This window comes from Aedes aegypti, chromosome 1, assembly GCF_002204515.2.
Source record: "Aedes aegypti strain LVP_AGWG chromosome 1, AaegL5.0 Primary Assembly, whole genome shotgun sequence".
Classification (NCBI taxonomy): Eukaryota; Metazoa; Arthropoda; class Insecta; order Diptera; family Culicidae; genus Aedes; species Aedes aegypti.
This window is the reverse complement of record NC_035107.1, coordinates 22,833,595-22,854,233: the sequence shown is the minus strand read 5'-3', so window position 1 is coordinate 22,854,233 and position 20,639 is coordinate 22,833,595. Positions and strand designations below refer to the sequence as shown.

General features: G+C 37.6%; 1 protein-coding gene across 1 annotated transcript in view; it reads left to right on the top strand.

The window, feature by feature from the left end:
* Positions 1-20,639, top strand: part of LOC5572314 (transmembrane protein 41 homolog) — a 62,106-nt gene continuing 41,467 nt past the window's right edge. Inside the window, exon 1 of the mRNA XM_021839133.1 lies at positions 1-1,137. Coding sequence (XP_021694825.1) covers positions 1,092-1,137 — 46 coding nt within the window. The 5' untranslated portion in view covers positions 1-1,091. The remainder of the gene's footprint in view (positions 1,138-20,639) is intronic.

The window sequence follows — 20,639 nt, the reverse complement described above, 5'->3', positions numbered from 1 at the left end:
AGTTCGATCGGTTTCTCCGTCGCGCAGTTGATTTTTCTGCATCGGTGTCGTTGGTCGGTTTGTAAATCCGCAGTCCGTCGTTCTCCGTAATCCGTTTCGTTCTTGTCTGAGCCGAGGGATTAGTGATCCGTTCTTTGTGTGGTGGCAGTGTTCTAGTTGTTGATATTACAACGACCCCCCAACCAACGGAGCAGATCCCGTCGTCGCGGATGGTTAAAAAAGTGGGGTGGATCCGTCAGCAATCAGTGCCCGCAGTTTCGTCGCATAATTAAACTTGTATGTGCCATTACAACATCTAGTTTTTCAGTACTAGAAACCTGAAAGCCGTGCTTGTGGGGCGTCTCGAATATCAAAGTGCGAAGAGGAAAGTGTGTTACTTGGGGCAGCTTTTTAAACCGACCGACGGACGACCGAAACAAGAGGGGAATTTGCACCACTCGGAATTGATTAGTGTGTGAAGGACAATCCCCCTTCTAATAAACGAGGATTAGATAACTCAATGGACGGTATCCTGGGGCGAGGAATTTGCTCGAAGCTTTCGTTGATTCATAGCATTTGATTGTGAATTATTCGTCCCGCGAAGAACAAAGAGAAGAATCGATAAAACGAGTATCCACCGTTTGGATACCTACTACAAGGAAGTGGTTGACTAGCGGCGAGACGAGCGGTTCAGTGCGCGGCCAGAGGGGAAGAACAACAAAATATCGTACGATACAGACCGCTTTGAGTTGAACTGAGCTAAGCAGAGCGAGAGGAGCTGGATAGATAGCGACCGAGTGTCGTAGCGGAATAAAGAGAGAACTAGGTATCATCCCATACGGGCGATTGTGCGCGAAGTGCGTCGCCTCGAAGTCGTTGTCGCCTCAGAGCTAGTCGTCGTCAGTCATCTCGTCCGCGTGATCTCCCTCGAGGCGCTCCTATTCCGAATAGAGTGAGCATTAGCGCAGCTCAATTCGGAAGTGGAAGTAGCAAAGTCTGTGCTTTGAGTTCAAGAAGAAGTTTGAACTCGCGCTTCACGTGTTCCACTTGTGATTAGGGTGGTGTATCCTAGGTCGCGGTTTGATTGCCGGAGTGCTGATAGCGAACACGAAATGGATACGGTCGAGACGGCTAATCATTTCATGGCCTTTGGAGAGGGTAAGTTGTGCTGCCTCTGAATTGGGGTAGCTACATATTCATTATATATGCTGTTTTCCCCTGGCATAAGTAGGATGGGAAACGAAGGTGATAACCTAAAGGGTCATAAAGCTTTACTGTGGAAACATATGGTATTAAGTTGTGTGCTTTGGAGGCGGTGATTTAGTCACACTTCATTGTCTTTAAGGAATTTACTAAATTTATGCTCAGTCAGGACTGGTAGAGAATTAGTCTCTATTTCAATGCAAGTCTCTAAAAAGTCTATGTTTAATGGAAGGTCTTTGAAGCCGAGTGGTTAGAGTCCGCGGCTACAAAGCAAAGCCGTTCTGAAGGGGTCTGGGTTCAATTCTCGGTCGGTCCAGAATTTTTTCGTAATGAAAATTTCCTTGACTTCCCTGGACATAGAGTATAATCGTACCTGCCACACGATATACGAATGCGAAAATGGCAACTTTGGTAAAGAAAGCTCTCAGTTAATTACAGGTCGGACTCGATTATCCGGAGGCTCGATTTTCCGGGGACTCGATTATCCGGAATTTGTTTTTTTGATGTTCATGTTTTTAAATTGTTATGAATAAATCTGAGATACTTTGGTATTGCAATATACAATATGAATGGTTTTGCAGTTTAGAACGTATTTAAGAAAAATACGTTTTTTTTGATTTTGTGTATGCTGATCAAAAATTTTGTTTTTTTCTTGTAAAGACCTCTGCTGTTCCTAGAACAAAAATATGACTACGCCATAGTATCATAAAAATAAAACAACAAAAATAGATAATATTTAAATTCTTTAATCAAAGATTTCAATTTTTTTAGTGATTCGATTATCCGGAGTGAAAAAGTAAGAGGTTATTTCTCAGATACAACCGCCAAGTTGACGTTGGATAACGTTAGCTTCTTTTATTTCCTGGCTTGAGACCGTCACGAACTTATGAAAGATTTCTACTGATATAAATCCGATCAATTTTCATACTATTTGTTGCATGTCAATTCTGACCTATTATGGTGTACTCCTGTCCGTCCATCGTGTCCTGGGTCACGAAAGGTGCACTCCGCTTCCCGCACGTGCGGATGGCTTGCCAAACCAGGAATTTCTTCGCAAATTTGGACATCTTCTGAGTGCGGACATGCTCCGGTACGCTGAACTTATCTTTGGCCGTGAAAAACAGGTTGCCGGGGATCTGTTTGAAGTCGGCCTTCACATATGTTTCGTCGTCCATGATGCAGCATTCAACTTTCGTCAGCATGTTGAGGTACAACTTCATGGCACGGGTTTTGGCAGACTTGTTCTGCTTCTCGTTGCGATTAGGGGCCTTTTGTACCTTGAACGTTCGAAGCCTTCTGGACAAAACTTCGGCTTAGGTGCAGGTTCCTAGCCACATCCCGAACGGAGGCGTTTGGGTTTCGGTTGAAGGCCCCAGCTACGCGGTTGTGATTTATGGTGTTGTACGGAATAGTTTTTCACGCACAAACTCTTATTGTATTTGAATGGTATAGTATTGCATTCGGTTTTCATCTACAGTCAACTCTCCCTTACTCCCCGATAGAGATGGGCGACTCAGTCGTGAATCATTCAAAAGAGTCGACTCTCAAAAATGAGTGAACGAATCACGATTCTTTTCAAAAGAGTCGCGATTCTCTAGCCTTGCAATATTCGGAGGGGAGTTTAAAAATTAATCTGTATAACATTTTTGAGTTAGATTTATCGTAATCAAGAGTACTAGACATGTAAAAATCTTTTGAAGTTGCTTCATACATATAAATGATATCATTCAGAAAATGTGACGTTATGTTTGTTTTTTTTTTGTTCATGATTTATTTTTGATTATTTTAAATGAGTCACTGAATCGATCAAAAGAGTCGATTCACATTTGTGAGTGAGTCACCCACGATTCGCTCCCAAAATTGGACCAATTTGCCCATCTCTACTCCCCGAGCAGAAGAAAATAACTACTGAATACTAAATTGAGGTATTCCATACCAGATAATTTCCAATACCTACAACCTGAATGAGGTATGAATGAGCCCTGCATAAGAGGTAAAATACCTCAAATAATACCTTCTGTATATTCTACAAATACCAAGCTGATAACTAGATCAGGTATTGTAATACCTAAATAATACTTGATGGATTTTCATATAAAAGTGAAACTTTTCAATACCTCCAGCAGTCCTCAATAACTATCTAATACCAAAATGTAGCTGAGACTACAATAAATCCTGCTTTCCTCTTGTTCGCTTGAACAATAGGCGACCTTCAACTAATCGGAAACAACGGAATATAGGAAAAATGGAAGAAGCGCGTGCAAATTCCATGCGAATTCACTTTGGCCCAGGAAAAAAGGAACCAACCGATCATGAAATTTTTCATTTCATGAAGGTCAAGATGAGTCTAAGTCCGGCTACTCTGCTTTCGATGTACAAGGACCCGAAGGAAAACTGCGTTTTCATCAAGTTCAGGACGGAAGAATAACTGATGGCTGCTAGTATTAGTCAACAAGGGTCACGTTTTCTGCTGCGTCAAATGTATTCAGGTATGTCCGGATTTTCAATCTCCCCCCGGAGATCGACAATAGAGAAATCTCTTCAGTGCTGTCCAAATATGGAGTCATTCAAAGAACGGTGCGAGAGAAATACGGAGCAGAACTTCCAAGCACGTGTATTCTACGAAGGACTGCAAAATAAGTGTTTTCTTTGCGGCAGTATGGAGCATCGGAAGGCGAATTGTCCGAAACGTGTGAGCATCAACCACAGGTTGGATGTGACCAGCGTGACATCGGAAAATACAAGGACATCAGAACCTTCAACAAGTTCGGAGAGGCATTCTAGTGCGATAGGCGAAACCGCTGTACCAACGTTCAGTGAAATTGCAGCTGGACGTTGGCGGCCCCGGTCTGTGAAGATAAAGGTTCCGGAAAACAATGAAGGTATGGAACCCTGGCCACGATCACAGGGTTTGACGGTGCCAAAGTAGAAGGTGCACCATAATAATACCCGTCTGTGAAACATATCACCTTCCCAATACTTTGGCACACCTCTAACGGTTCATGATTTATCATGAAACGGCTGCATTCAGGCGGAGGATCTGTTAATATGTTTCGGCATATTATCAGGTCCTCTTCGAACGGAGGGACCGCCAGGGCTCATTAGTTACTTATACACCAGTGCTGGTTGTTGATGGTTCAGTTCGTTTACCACGAGCTGTAGCATCCTTTGTACTAATCAGTAATGGTTGTTAAGTTTCGAAGCTAACGTGTGATAAATCGTTTTATAATGCAACATAAGAATGTGTTTGGGTGTTTGGTGGAACTGCGCGTAACACTCGTTGTTATTCAATTTAGTGATTGTGAGGGTGCTAATAGTGATTTCATAATAAAATCTATGGTGAAGAAAATTTGAAAATGAAATTGAAAGTGATTCTGATAGTTTTGTTAAAATATTATAATGATGATGTATATTGATGTGAACTCTACTAATTTAATAAAGGCCATAATACATTTTGCAATCATTTCTCTGAACATAAACATTATTGCCTAGTATTTCAAACATGCATGATAAAAGTGTTAATAATGACAGCGAGTGCAGAATAATGGATCGAAGTGATTTTGTTTTACTGTAACTTTCGTGATAGTTCTAAATTGTAGTTTGAATAGTAATGACTCTACAGCAACAAAAATAATGAAACATTTAAATTGAATATCTTTTAATTACTTAGTAATGCTAACAGATGGTAAATGGTAATAACAATGAATTTCTATGAAAATGGTGTGATGTGAAAGGTGATATAATGGAAAGTATATCTGAAGTGTATTACGAAAGTTTATGAGTGATAATCGGTGATACACGTGATAGTGTCGAAAATAAAAGTGACGTTAGTGAGTGATGAAATGAAATGGGGAATGAGGACCTTTTAATAAAACTATTTCGTTCTTCACTTTAACCACTCTAGTAGCATTTCAGGCCTTATCATAGTTTGATAGTAGTCTGAACTACTAGACTGCAAAACTACGGTAAGGGCTGATTGCTGCTAGGGTACACAGTGACCATTTGAGCAACATTGCTTAGGAACGTCTGTGTGATGAACGCAATAGAGGCTTATAAAAGCAAATGCTGGGAAGGAGCTTAAGGCAGATTAAGAGTGCCAGTACTACCCCTATCGCTACCGACAAAAAAAAAAAAAAAAGGAAAACAATGAAGGTATGGTCGTTTTGAACAAGCTGTTAGCGGCTGGCGAAGAAAAATCTGTAACGGCGGTGAGTAGTACGGTGAATGCTATTCTAACGAGTGACCAATTAAGTGTATGCGTGGAAGCTATGAACGATAGCTCTAGCAAAGAACGAAACGTAGAGGCAGTAGCGGAACTCTATGAGGTGGTCGATAGTGGTAGTATCACTCCAGATGCAGCCGCTGGTCACTCTGCAATAGAGGTGAGTGAGATGAAGGTAGGTGAATTCCAGATGGTATGGAAAAATAAGAAGCGTAGCCGCACTTTGAGCAAGAAGGATAGTAGGTCGGCATCCGAGACGTCACCAGATTCGTTTTCCAGAAATCACAGTTTTCTCAATATACACTCCCGTGCATAAGTTTGGGTTCACCCCCTAAAAAACATACAAAAGTGTTCTGTCCATATCTCTGTGATTACACGTCCAATTGAAACTCTTTAAACCGCATTCGAAAGGCAAAGAATTATTCTTACTTGGTATGTATTTTTCCAAAAACATTTTTTGAACTTTAAATGCTAAATTTTTACTTAAAGTTGTGACATTTTTCAAAAAACGCACTAGAAAATCATATCTAATTTCTTCAGCATTGGATCGACCAAAATTTTAAATCAAAGTGTCATTAGAATCGTAATCTTATATTCTTTGAAGAGGCCTCACGAAATGTTGGCGGAAAAATTTAAAAAGTATTCAAAATCAATGAAACAGTTAGTCAAGTCATCGTGCAAAAGTTTAGGTTCACCCCTCAGTATGGTGTATCGTGCAAAAGTTTGGGTTCACCTGAACACGAAAAATCTGTGAAATCTCAAATCAATCATGTACGCGCCATTATTTGCGCTCGAAAAAGCTTTGAACTATTAAAATCAGTTGAAAAATGGCAAAGATATTGACAAAAATTATGTGTGTGCGGCTCAGGTGAACCCAAACTTTTGCACGATTTGCATCATACTGAGGGGTGAACCCAAACTTTTGCACGATGACTTGACTGACTGTTTCATTGATTTCGAAAACTTTTTAGATTTTTCCACCAATATCTCGTGGGGCCTCTTCAAAGCATATAAGATTACGATTCTAATGACACTTTGACTTAAAATTTTGGTCAATCCAATGCTAAGGAAATTAGATATGATTTTTCAGAGTGTTTATTGAAAAATGCCACAACTTTAGGTAAAAATTTAGTATTCAAAGTTCAAAAAATGTTTTCCGAAAAATACATACGAAGTTAGAATAACTCTTTGCCTTTCGAATGCGGCTTAAAGAATTTTAATTGGACGTGTTATCGCAGAGATATGGACAGAACACTTTTGTATGTTTTTGAGGGGGTGAACCCAAACTTATGCACGGGAGTGTATATGGTATAGAAAACACACACTGACATTGTTTCTTCCATCCTTAGTCAAACGGAATCAAACATAATAAATCTATGAATTCATTGACCATCATCTGCTATCGTGTTGCTTGAGGTAATAAATTACAATAAATGCCCAAATATCTAACACAGCATCGCAACCTGATGGAAATTAAATCGTGCGTGACACATGTACCGACGAATTAATGAATTGAACAAGTTAGCATTGCTTTTTCTTTTCAATTTATGATTGTTTTGATCGCGTTTCACTGACCATTTAGAACGATTTGAAAACAATCATCATCATCGACTGAGAAAAGGCAGTGCTAACGTGTTCATTTTTTATGTTCTTTGAAGCTCACGGTGGTGCTTTTGGCTCACTCACAGCGGACTTACAAATGTGCTTCATAGTTACCAATGTTTTACAATTTATTTTCGTGAGATAAATGGTAACTTTGAACGGGATTGACTTTTAGATGTGCATAGTCATCATGTCTGGAAATTTAAAATCTGAAATTTTTATACAGGTATGCTTTTTAGAGAAAACACTTCCCGAAAAAAGAGATTTTCAAGAACTTCGAGACACAAACCTCAACCAAATTATGTTAAAACTTGCTCCAATCATAAAATCGTGTTCGACAAAAGTTCGTAGAATTGGATAAACTACTGTATAGAGGTATTTCCGATAAGTTTTGGTGTTCCTTTCGATAGTTATGATTTTTTAAAGCTTGAAAATAGCCCAAAAACACATAACTGATTTGAAGCACACCTAAATTTACTCCAAAATGAATGAAATTTTGACCAGAAGTTCATTTTGACATGTAAAATCAAAGTATTGGTTGACTGGGGAGTTTCCAGACATTTTTGAAATTTTGAATAGGTCTACTGGTGATGTTGTCGGCGCGATAAAAAGTTAGAATAAGATTTAACCGAAGTTAGATTTTTCTCAGAATCTATGCGAAAGTGGTGCATTCGATTCGCATCCGGATGCGCTCTAATACGTCCTACTTTCGAAACAGGGTGTCTTACATGGATACCGAGAAAAATCCATTTTAGGCGAACTGCATTTTCAGACCGATCAATACTTGTTTTGGAACGGATCGTCCAGCATTCTTAGAGATGGCAGCAGAACCCGCAACTGTACGCATCTGTTCGGTCCCCCAATAGGGAATATGGGTCTGTATGCAGTGAACGAGAAAATTTGTGACGTTCGTAGATACTACTAGGTCGCAGCCTACGCGATTGAAAAATACTGAAATGATATGTGTAGGGATGTTCGCCCACGTGGTTTCTGTTGAAACTTTTGTTTGTGCTTTTGGAAATGATCCAGCTAAAACGGATTTTTTTCGTAATAGCAAAAAATGTTGTATGCAACTCGTTGCAAAATGATGATTTTTTCAGCACTCGTTGTATTTATCCAACTCGGCGAGCCTCGTTGGATAAATGTTTAACTCGTGCTGAAAAAATCGTCATTTTGCAACTTGTTGCATAAATAACTATTCTCTTTGTTTAACCTCTCAGGCTTCTAAGGAAGTCTGTTAGTTTTTTGCGATAGATCAGTAATTTGACTATCAATACTAGTTTTAAGATCCAGGATGAATCATATTTTGAAAATTGCAACGGTCAATCTGAACAGTACGACAACAGTAGTGAATCAAAATTAATTAAGAGATTTTATCTGGAATCATGATATCGATTTAGTATTCCTGCAGGAGCTTTGTTATGAAAACTTTTCGTTTCTTCCATCTCATTTCGCTGTAGTTAATATTAGTGAACATAGTATGGGTACTGGAATACTTTTGAGGAAATTGTTTGATTTTGAAAATGTGATTCTAGATCCTAATGGACGAATATCTTCTATTGTAATTAACAAAATTAATTACATCAACATTTATTTGTAAATGGTTTAGCGGTCCACTTGAGTAAATCTGGAGTTTTGTATTCGGTTCTTGGTGGAGACTTTAATTGTGTTCTTGAACGGTCAGATTCTACAGGATTTCAATGATTCAGCTGGTCTCAGGCGCTTGGTGGAATCCTTCCAATGGAAGGATATTATGAAGGAATTGAAACAGAATCAATTTACATTTCACAGATCTGGATCAGCATCTCGATTAGACCGATTTTACGGTCCTGTGGGAACAGTCTTCCTATCGAAGGTAAAGGTTATTGGAAGATTAATTCAGTATTTCTGAAGGACGAATTTGTAATGATTTTTCTGTTTTCCTGGAAGGCATTCTCGTCGTATTGCGCTAGCAGAAATAATTGGTGGAATTCAGTGATGAAAAGTAAAACAAAACAATTTTTCAAATCTGAAAGCTGGTGTAGAAATCGAAGAACACATCAAGAAAAATCTTATTTTATTCAGTTTTAAATAATTTGCATAACAGGCGATGTCGTGGTGAAGACGTTTTAAAGGACATGAAAATAGTGAAATCTAGGCTATTAGAGATTGAGCATGATAGGATGAAGTATTTCTGCAGTACAATTCAGGATCATTCTATAACTCAGAAGGAAACAATAAGTATATTTCAAATTTCTGCCCAGATTCAAAGGAATTCTAAAACAGGTAACTTAAGACTTCTAGATGGGAATGTAATTACAGGTGATGTTGGTAGGTAAAGCAAATAATCAAGATATTTTTCAGAACAATTTAAAAAAGCACATAGCTGAAATCAAATGCTGTGTGGGTCAATTTCTATGGAAAGGATTCATATTTAAAACCAATAGAGAACAGCTTTATTTAGATTATGATCAGGGTGGGATGCGATTAGTAGACCCAGAAACGAAAACAAAGTCTCTTTTTATTAAAAATGCAATAGACTGGGAAAATAATGATACATCGGAAGAAAACATAATACATAAACAGAAACCCCAAAAATTGCCTCTCGCTGTTAAGGAACTAATTGTTGAAATTCGAAAGATTAAGTGTATGCCCAATAAGGCTATCCATGAGGACTTTTCGTGATAGGACTGACAACTAAAAGTGTGAATGCAACCGAAATGAAAAAGTAAACAAATCATGCGAGTGTTATCGGAGCTTTACATTTTCCTTTGTAATCGAAAGTCACTCCGATCGCGAAACGTCAAAAGCACATGGTAAACAAAAAAAAACAGCTGATCGCAGCTGTCTCATGGATTGCCTTATATCTCTACTACCGCCTTGATTTACAGACATTATATCTCACAGAAGAATATTGTTCCAACTGTTAAAATTGAATATCCTATGATTAGATGGGAGATTGTATGGAGAAACCTGAATTTTAATTTTATCTGTTCTGACGACAAAGCTACGTGTTTCGCATTCTGGAATAATATTATATCTAATAAGGAAAAACTTGTTGCCTATAACATTGGAAGGATTGAAAGTAGCACCTGCGACCAGTGTTCGCGCTCCGATAATAATGTTCACAGATTGGAACAATGTCCCCCAGCCCATATTATCTCAAATTGGACAAAAACGACAATTTTGAAACATTGTGAAATAAGGTTGCAGAACTTAGAAGATATTCTCCATTACGAAATAGATAATTTAAAGAAAAATGAAAATGCGGCTTTATGGTTAGCAGTCAAAGCAAACTCGTTCAATCTGATACGGTACCCACAGCCTAGTTTGTATTTGTTTAAGAAAAAAATCCGTGAATTGAGATGGGAAAATAGAGAGTTTTTCAACCGTTGCTTTGGAACGTACATAAATGTAAGCTAGGGCTCAGAAACTTATTAAACAAGCAAAAAGCGAACCTGTTATTATTAAGTATTATAATGTAATATTCTGTTATCAATAAAAAAAAGGACCATCGAGTTAGGGAGGTATTGAGTTACAGAACACAAAATTAAGGCGAAGTAGCCCGTCATTCGTTTTGGCAACAATAATGACTTTTCAGCTTGCATTTCGAAGTGATGAAAAGCAGTCTTGATAGTTTATATTGACTTGAAAAAGTATCACTGTACGCGCTAACATGCATAAAGTATGCTGATACATTTTCAGCTGAGTCAGTGCAAAACCAACTGATTTTCTTTGATTCGAATTCATGAGATGAATTAGCAACAATCATCAACGACGCGTACAAATTTCAATGACGGCCTACTTCGCCTTAATGCAACTGCGATCCAAGGGACCATCGAGTTAGCCATGAAAATCAATTTTACTATGGTTCTCTAACTCGATATCGAGATACGGAACATCGAGTAAGGGAGAGTTAACTGTACTTACATATCTATCGAACAGTAATAAGATTTATTATTTTCAGACTTGTTTGATGAAGTTCTCAAAGTTTTTGGATGCAGTGATAACCTTCTTCTTTGTGGCGTTACGTCCCCACTGGGACAGAGCCTGCTTTTCAGCTTAGTGTTCTTACGATCACTTCCACAGTTATTAACTGAGAGCTTACTATGCCAATGACCATTTTTGCATGTGTATATCGTGTGGCAAGTACGAAGATAATCTATGCCCTGGGAAGTCGAGAAAATTTCCAATCCGAAAAGAACCTCGACCGGTGGGATTCGAACCCACGACCCTCAGCTTGGTCATGCTGAATAGCTGCGCGTTTACCGCTACGGCTATCTGGGCCCCTCAGTAGTAACCATTTCTTGGATTAAACCTTCCAAGCTTTTTGGATGAAGCTCTCCAAGATTCTTGGATGAAGTTATCCAAGCTCCTGAAGGCAAGTTTTCCAAGCTTCTGAGAGCGATCTTTTCAAGCATCTAAGAGACAGCATCTCAAGCTTCTGAGAGAAAGGTTCTCAAGCTTTTGAAAAACAGTTTCTATACGGAGATTTTTTCTGGCTTCTGGAGGAAAGCTGTTAGAGCTTATGGAAGAAAGCTTCTGGAAGAACTTTTCCAAGCCTCTGAAAGAAATCGTTCCATGTTTCTATATTTAGGCAGTCCATGTTTCTAGGAGCAAACTTTCCCTGCTTCTGAAAGGAAACTCATTTGTTTTTAATCCAAGATAAAGATCGGACAACTGGGTATAATCTTAGTTTTTAATATGCTTCCAAGCTTCTAAGAGAAAGCACTCTAAACTTCTGAGAGGAAGCGTTCCATGAACTGAAACATTAAAAACTTTTGAAATGAAGCTTTCCGAGCAAGCCTTATGGGAATCTCAAGGAGAAATACTTAGGTCCTGAAATAAAATCTAGAAAAAAAACTTTTGAAGGCGATTTCTGGAGGCATCTATGTAGAAATTCATAAATAATTATTTTGAGAAATCTGTGGTTAATCCTAGAAAGCATTGCTAGAGTTATTTCTTGAGTAATCTCAGCAAGAATTCCTGGAACAAACTCTAAAGGAATTCTGGAGAGAATCTGAAAGAGTGCATGGAGGCTTTAGACGTTGAAATCGTGGAAGTATTGCTGTATAAACCATTGCACAAATCCTCTAGAAAGGCTTATGTAGTTTTCAACTATTATATTTGAGCGGAATGATCATTTCCCGTCAGAAAACCAGCACCGGTTTTTATGCCCCAACTCAAACACCCAACTTCCTAAAAACGGCCTGAAACGGTTTCACTTTCAGCTAAAAAACACTTTATTTCATCAGCAATCGTGGCGTGGCTTTCGTTTGCCCGTTCGTCCATCCATCCATCCGTCCGGTCATCTCTTGCCATTTGTTTTTACTGCAACTTTTCCTGCCTCGCTCCGAGTCCCCCCGCGAGACCCTCGTTTCACCTTCATAGGTGTGCTTCCCGCGGGGTATGCGTTGCATTTCCATTGCCCCCCCAATGGTGGTCATCGGTCATAAGCCTCGGAGACATGGGTTGCGAAACCTGCTTGACCAGTTGACCGGTTAGAGTAGTGCAAAATTAGAATACCCACCTCGGAGAGCGCGTCCATCAGCTGGTGCAACCCAACATTGGAGTTCGTCGACCCGCAAGAGTGTCGTCATACCACCTCACACAAAACACATGGAGTGAAAGCTCTTTCTTTCGGACGGGGCACCTCACTTTAAGCATGGTGCGATTCCCAGGGGAATACCAATTAGTCAAGGTCGGCTCGCGTTGCTGACGGTGCGAGGCGTGGTTCCCACAGTTTGCTATTGAACTTGACGGTTTGGGGCTTGCAAGCAGCTGCTTGGTGCTTGGTGATGCACATCTAATTAATTGCGCGTCGTTGCTGGTGCGGCAGTGGTTTCCAATCGATGAAAATTACTATACAGATAACTATCAGTTTCATTGAAAAGGTATTTGATAATTATTAATACGTCAGTTTTTCGCTCGCATATAGATCGATTTTAAGTGCTCCCCCTCGAACATATTGTCCAATGAAAAAGCTCTATGGCAACTCATAGGCAAACACCATGGGCGTAAATAGCCGTCAGACTTGAGGGGGCCATGGCCCCTTCTCATGAGAGATAAATGTCGTAAAGTGTTTAGATAACTTAACAATGCTTTTTTCGATAATATTTGTGAACCGATTATAGTGGCGCACTTTCATACAGAGGTAGATCAAAACCTTAAAATCGTCCAAAACCGACTGATCAACTTTTTTAGATACCAAGTGTCACTTTTATGGGAAAATAGTAAAAAATTATTAAAAAATCAATGTTTTCGTTTTATATTGCCAATATGACGTATTCAACCCAATCTTATAGATCTCGAATGCTTGCTAGTTTGAAAATATGGTAATTATTGTTGCTCAGCATTTCTGTAGCAAACGATTCATTTCTCTGAAAGTCTAAACCTCTCTAAACCAAAATGTGTATATAGGATTGAACAATACCTTTTTTGTTAGATTTAAAAACTTTAAATCATAAAGCTGCTTGGCTACCATCATATTGAAGGTTTGAAGGTTTTTTTTTGTATTCAAATAAAGCTGTCGTCTGCAAATTCGTACGATAGCACTGCCGTTATACGCATAAATGTCCCATGTTCCAAAATATGAAACCGAGAAAAACGCGATTAAAGATTTTCGCACATTTATGCTCCGTATTGGTGAAGGTTATGACAAATTTGAATAATTTCTTAATAATAATATGAGGCAATGGGTGTTTTTATAGTCAAGAATTAGTTTTTGCGAAATAATTTGAATTTTGCTATGAAATTCAAAGTGGGACGGTTATGCCTAGAAATACCGCGTTTTGGGGGAATTTCAACGCATAAGAGTCGCACTAAGTATTGTTCATTTTATAAAGTGGACACTTTGTTTATGCTCTTTTTTTTTATTTATTGATAAAATCGTAATCGGTTTTCTGTGTATCGTTGACCTATTATTCTAAAATGCTATAAAAATATAAAATCTTTGAAAATGCTTTTGGTTGAAGAGCTAAATAGTTTTTCCAAAAACTCTTAAAAAAAGCTGTCCGTCAAAGTTTAACATTATTTTTCGCAAAACAAAAATCCTTATTTTTATGAACAAATTGTATGTTTGTATCCTTTACTATTCTACTAAAGGTAAAGCTTTAAAAATATCAATTGTATTCCACCATTCTATGACATTAGGTAACTTTAGTGATTTACCCATTTATGGCCAAATTTGCTGATACACCATCCTTTCACTCCCAGCAAAAAAGAAAAATAAAAAGCGTGTTCAAAACTAGTTTGGATTACTAAAAAAACTATATTAGTATAAACGAAAGCTAAATCGTGAGATTAAACCACAGTCTTAAGTATAAATTTTACTGTTTATGGTAGTTTTACTAAAAAGTCTCATACTTTTAAAATCATGTACGCATATTTATCGATCTACAGCAAATTGTAAACAGTTTTCTCCGAATTTTTCAATTGGTAATCTCAGAATAACATATTAGGGGCTGTCCATTTATTACGTAAGACATTTTTCGGGGTTTTTCAACCCCCCCTCCCCCCATGGTAAGATTTTTTGTATGAAAATTAAAAATAATTTGTATGGCACGTAAGAAATCTCAGACCCCCCCTCCCCCCATAAACCCTTACGTAATTAATGGACCGCCCCTTATGAAAATAATATGTGGAAAATAAAATCGATTTTATTACAGCAGTGTTGCCAATGTTGATGATTGTCAATGTACTTTGATAGGTCTTCTAAGAATAAAACAATTGTGTTTCTGTTGTGATTTGAATGTGACGTGGGGACTTACTAAGTAACTCTATGAAGGCGTAAGTTATTTTTCATATTAATACTATACTAGGACTTCCGTCAGGACGTACTTTTACACAAAAAAATCTACTTATATCAATTCCCATCAAATTAAAAAAAAAATCTTTAAAAATATACGGGAAAATTGATTTTATTATATCTGTAAAATTGTTGCTCCAAAAATAACTTGATTTTTTCCATCAGGCTTCTAATTGATGATGCTTTCGAAGAACAAGCCTTTTTTGAAAATAGAAAATATAAATTATCGAATTTTCCAGCCAATTTCTTACAATCATTGATTTTGATAACCTCAAAAAATCGACCGATCTAATCGTTGTTCCATATTCGTGTGAAATTTAATTATTTTGGAGAATTTTTATTATCACAACATTGTACAATACTAGTCGAACGATGTGCAAAAAACCGATTGAAATTTCATTGATTAATAAGAAAGATACAGCATACACAAGGTGTCCACTTTATAAAATGAACAGTCCATAATTGTAGCAGACCGATTTTGACCAATTACATTGCTCTTGATGATTAGTTTGACGAGAGTTTTATACCGAAAATGGAAAATGTGTATTGTAAGGCCTATATTGAGGGTCCAGACGAAGGCTCGTGTGGCATGTAGCAAAGTGGAGCCGTATATGGGTATGTGAATCAATATGGTTATACAGGTTGGTAAATGCTGGGCATGGCGTACCATTGGTACCATGTGTATCTGAAGGAACAAAATAGATCCCTTTGAGTGGTTCATAGCCTCCAAATGTAAATGTTCCTGTGCTCAGGCTTGCAGAGCCTGACACAAACCATCTAGATTTCAGGAGGACCATTCCCCCTAATGTTTGGAGGGCCATAGAGCACAGTTTAGCTTAGAGTTTTACTCTTGCACTCGGACGATGATCAGCCGCCGCCCCTGCCAGTATTTACTACTTAAACGAACCATAATGTGGCATTCAATTTATAATTAGTTGTAGTTTCTTAAAAAATCGTTAACATGAATACAACTTCACACCGCACAAAAATACAAGCAACAGAAAAAATGTGATTAAGACATGAACTCAGAAAACCAGAAACATCAAACCAATATACATGATCAAGCAAGTTGCTGAAACTAAATGAAATTTTCCGTCGAATGCTTCTGGATGCATCCAATTACATTCAATTTTCAAAAAGTTTCAAGCATTTGTATTTAGGAAAAATTTCGCCTAACTCAATTATTCAGTCTATCCCCTGTACAACAGTCTTAGAACACTATTGTGTGAAACAGGCAGCGTTCCACATGGGATGTAAAGCCAAAGAAAAAAGATGATATAAAATGATTTGACACAGCTCAATGAATCGTATAAATTAAGTATTTTATATGCAACTAATTTTGGAAAATACATAGTGGGACAGATATGCGTAGAAATTTATTAGCGAGACAGTTATGCGTAGAAATTCAACAGTGGGACAAATTGACTTGGTATGCTTTTCATAGAGTGTTCGAAGTATATGTTTTTGAATTGTTTTATAATAATATAGGTTAAAATAGACTTTTTGGCTACAAAAACTAAAAAATGACAAAAAGTAACATGGGACAATTATGCGTATAACGTCAGAGCAGTTGTTTGAAGGAAACAAGATGGAAGGTATTTTGCTCATGGATTTATTAATATCCAATCATAGTAAGGCAGAGCAAAAGTTCGACCTTAGTGGTATAATCAAATTTTTTATAAATACAATAGCAGTTGAAAATAAATACCATACAATGAACCTTCAATATATTTGCTATAATTTCGCTAATTGTCTTATAAGCGGTTTCTTCACCACCGCTTAGGCCTTAAACCTGGTTTATCGTATGGGTAAACGTTGTTTACGGCTTAAGCGAAGGTGAAGAAATCGGCCCTTAAACAAACTTTCGCCCTATCGGTGGGGTTCGACATTTTTACGACAGACATATGTTGTCATATGGGTAATGTGCCCATAAAAGCATAACTGTCCCATATGGATTTTCGAACCATCACCTTTCTTCGTCGCAACATTCATGTTTTTATATGTACTTTACTATGCATATAAAATTTAACACACTTTGTTCGGAAAAGTTGCGGAAAAATATGAAGTGTGTGCAGTCCCATATTGAAAAATAAAGGCATAACAGTCTCCATATAGACTTTCAACGCGAATAACAAATGCAAAACGTGCGTTGTGTTCAAGATTATATTTTTTTCTGATCAATAGAAGCAAAATAAGTTATGTGTGCGATGGTGCTAAATAAATATGTCATGCAGAAATGTACTAGAAAATTATGAACATTTGTATGAGAAGACAAAACTCAAACTTTGAGCGCAATTTTCTCAATGCCTACTATTTCTGGGACAGTTATGCCTTTATGGGCAGCATACTTTAAATAAACTTATGTTTACAGATAAATACACTCTAATTTTTCATCAAAAAATTGCCCGAAAAAACGTTTTTCGCAAAACTAGATGAAAATGTGAAATGACATTGAAATAGCGAGCAGCAAAATCTAGAGTAAGACGGGGCAAAAGTTCGACCATAGTGGTGCTATGGTTGCTATGTTTACATAGAGCCGAGCAAATCTAGTTACTTAAGAACAACTCGTGATCTAGCTCAAGATCAGCAGGCTGTCCCACCCCCTGTTCTAAAGTATTGCATTTGCTAACTGACTCGTAAAATCTTGAACAAATCTGGACGAACATTAGGGCACATTGGCATTAGCCAATTCAACTCGATTATGCTCATCAATGCCGTAAATTTAGGGTTAAATTGATCACCGTGTCCCACAATGTTATTTCTTCGTAATGGAGTACAAATATCAATGGTAGCAAGTCACTTTTTAGTGACTTGGTCACTTTTTGCGACTTGGTCACTTAAAAGTTACTATTTCCAACAAAAAGTCACTTAAGTCACTTTTTTCGTGATCTGATGATAATGAAATTTAAGGCTGGATCAGCTTTTCAAATACAAACTGGAAGAAATAGATATTTGTTATTATAAAGACAACTATGTGATTTGGAATCAAAGTATCAAGATTCTTGAATCAAGAAAATAGGGACTCCCGGATAACTTTCTGGAAGAATTCATTCGTAGACATTTCCAACGGAAAATAAATAAAACTCCTGCGAAAAGTTTCGGAGGAGATTCTGGCCAAACATTGAAATCAACTTTGGGATGATTTCCTAAACCAGCTCTCTGAAAGAACATCATCAAAATTCCCCCTGGAAGATAAGCCAGAGTCGGCTAGGAATAACAACCAAAAAAAATATTCAAAGAGTTTGTCAGAAGCTCGTCCAGGACTTATTTTGCTGGAAATCATTTTAGAAATTCCAACCAATAAACAATAAATTTTTCCATTGATTGACCCTTGACACTTTTTTTTTTACACGACTTTAGTCAACTACTTCTACACAAAAAACACGTTTCTAGTATGAATGTTCTACATTGTTGGACGATAATATTTAATCGGTTGTGCTACTTTTCCCCGAATGTCGGTTCCCCGAATGTCGTTTCCCCGAACGCCAGTTCCCCGAATGCCAATTCCCCGAATATCCCGTTTCCCCGAATAGCCCACTTCCCCGTACTGGTCGTCTGATATGCACCCTTCTTTATTTGATTGGCGGTTCTTAGGAGTTTTACCATCCTCCGCATTTTTGGCACTATGTGTATAGTCCAGAAGGACCAAATACCTCCTTCTTTCGATTGCTTATCGTTCTTTCTAGTTCAACATCTTGCTACTAAAAACTATTAGAGCTCCTATTCGAACAGTACCACTTTTCGGGGAACTGGGTCATTCGGAGAACTGGCGTTCGGGGAACCGACATTCGGGGAAAAGTAGCACAATCTAATTAATCAATTGTGATATCAGTGGCTATCCCCTAACGTTAAATCAACCTGTTCATGAATTTCAGCAACAAATATGCGATTTTTATGGTTTACTTTTTTTTTAAATCTAAGTATGCAAAATTAGTAATTTTCAGGTTCGTAGATCAGATAAAAAGTGAGGTGTCCAGTCACCACTGAGTGATATGATTATTTTCAATAATTCATTTATTGAAACGTTCAGTTGAAATTTAGATATTTGAAGTACGCATATAATCAGTTGCGCAACCAGGATTTGGCTCTAGGGGGGTTTTGTGACCTTGAAGATAATGTGTTTTAGGAAAGTAAAACTGGTGTTAAAATTTCGAACAAACAAATTTAAATTTATAAATCTTCGAGCTGTTTAGTAGAACACCAATAAGTAGATGAAAAAACCGAATTTAGTACTATACCATTCAATTCCACTAGAGTTTGTATCTTTAGACAGATACGCGTATTTCGACTTCAACTGTAAGGCCGTCTTCAGTGTCGTGTACTAGACTCGACTTCTAGTACACGACACTGAAGACGGCCTTACAGTTGAGGTCGAAATACGCGTATCTGTCTAAGGATACAAACTCTTGTGGAATTGAATGGTATAGTACTAAATTCGGTTTTTTATCTCAACTCATAATGCGAGCCTGGAGGTACTGGCAGGGGTTCTATCGCTACATAACCGATTGTGCGGTTGCGGTTTACGTTGCTGATCAACAATCAGCAATCAACTTCGCTTTGGGGATGATCTCCAACATGCCCGCAGACCACTTTTTCATCTTCTCGTCTCAGTCTCAGTTAAGGCATCTTACTTTTTTACAAAAATAAGAGAGCAAATGTGTGCACTGGTCGAAAGATCATAGAGGGTTAGCTTGGTATGGGTTCCCTCACATTGCCTAATTTATGGCAATGAGAAGGCGAACTCTCTCGCAAAGATGGGCGCTGAGGAAGGTGAGATATATGAAAGAAGAATTTCACATGATGAATTGTTTCATTTAATACGTCAAAGTTCTCTTCACGGTTGGCAAAGCGATTGGCTAAATGGCTAATGTTTCCTTGTGAGCCTGGAAGCCGTAGGATGAATTAACAACAATCATCAACCACACGTACAAATTTCTATGACGGCCTACTTCGCCTTAAATGAAAATTAATTAAGAAGCTGTTCGTTATGTGACAATATTCATTCAAAATAGTAAACTTAAAATTAAAACATTGATGTTAATAAATTGAAGGGTTTTTATTCTATTCGTTTATTTAGATATCAGACAAATGCAACGGCAAGACAAATCAATATCCCAGCAGTTGAAATTCTTAATTATTTCAGTTATAATCCCGCGTATTTTGAAAAATGTCTAAAAGTTTGAAAATTATATTTATTGGTATAATTTTGTAAAATTGTGATGTATTATATAATGCAGATAAACGAATGGACAAACGTCAAAATTTTCATAAAACTGATGAAATTTTTGACGAAAAGCGCGGATTTAGGGAAATGCGCTTAACTAGGGCACTTTACGGTAGATCATCTGACTTGAACTCTCATATAAATACCGTACACCCCCGTTAATTTGAACGATACCTCATGCAAACCACCGGGGTTCATTTTTAATTTGAACATCTAGTCACACTAGAAACGTGTTTCTGGTCACCTCTTTCCCTGTTTTGTTTTGATTCTGTGTTCCGTTCCACAGCGTTCCATTTCACTTTACTCCGTTCCATGAGCTGAATGACGTTTGAACCATTTTTAATCTGAACGATGTGCAAATTAGCGGGGTACAAATTAAAAAGTGTTCAGATTAAATGTGGTCAAACCAACGGGGGTACCCGGTATGAGTGAATTAGTTATGACATTGACAGACATATAGAACATAATTTCACGTATACTGTTATTGGATATGGTAAACATGTATATGTAGTATAAATCTTTTTCCTACACAATTTCCAAATGTATGGACATGGAACTGAATCTTTCAGATATAGCAAAGCTTGTTTGTTTGTATTGTTGCTTCACAGAAGGCACAACTTATT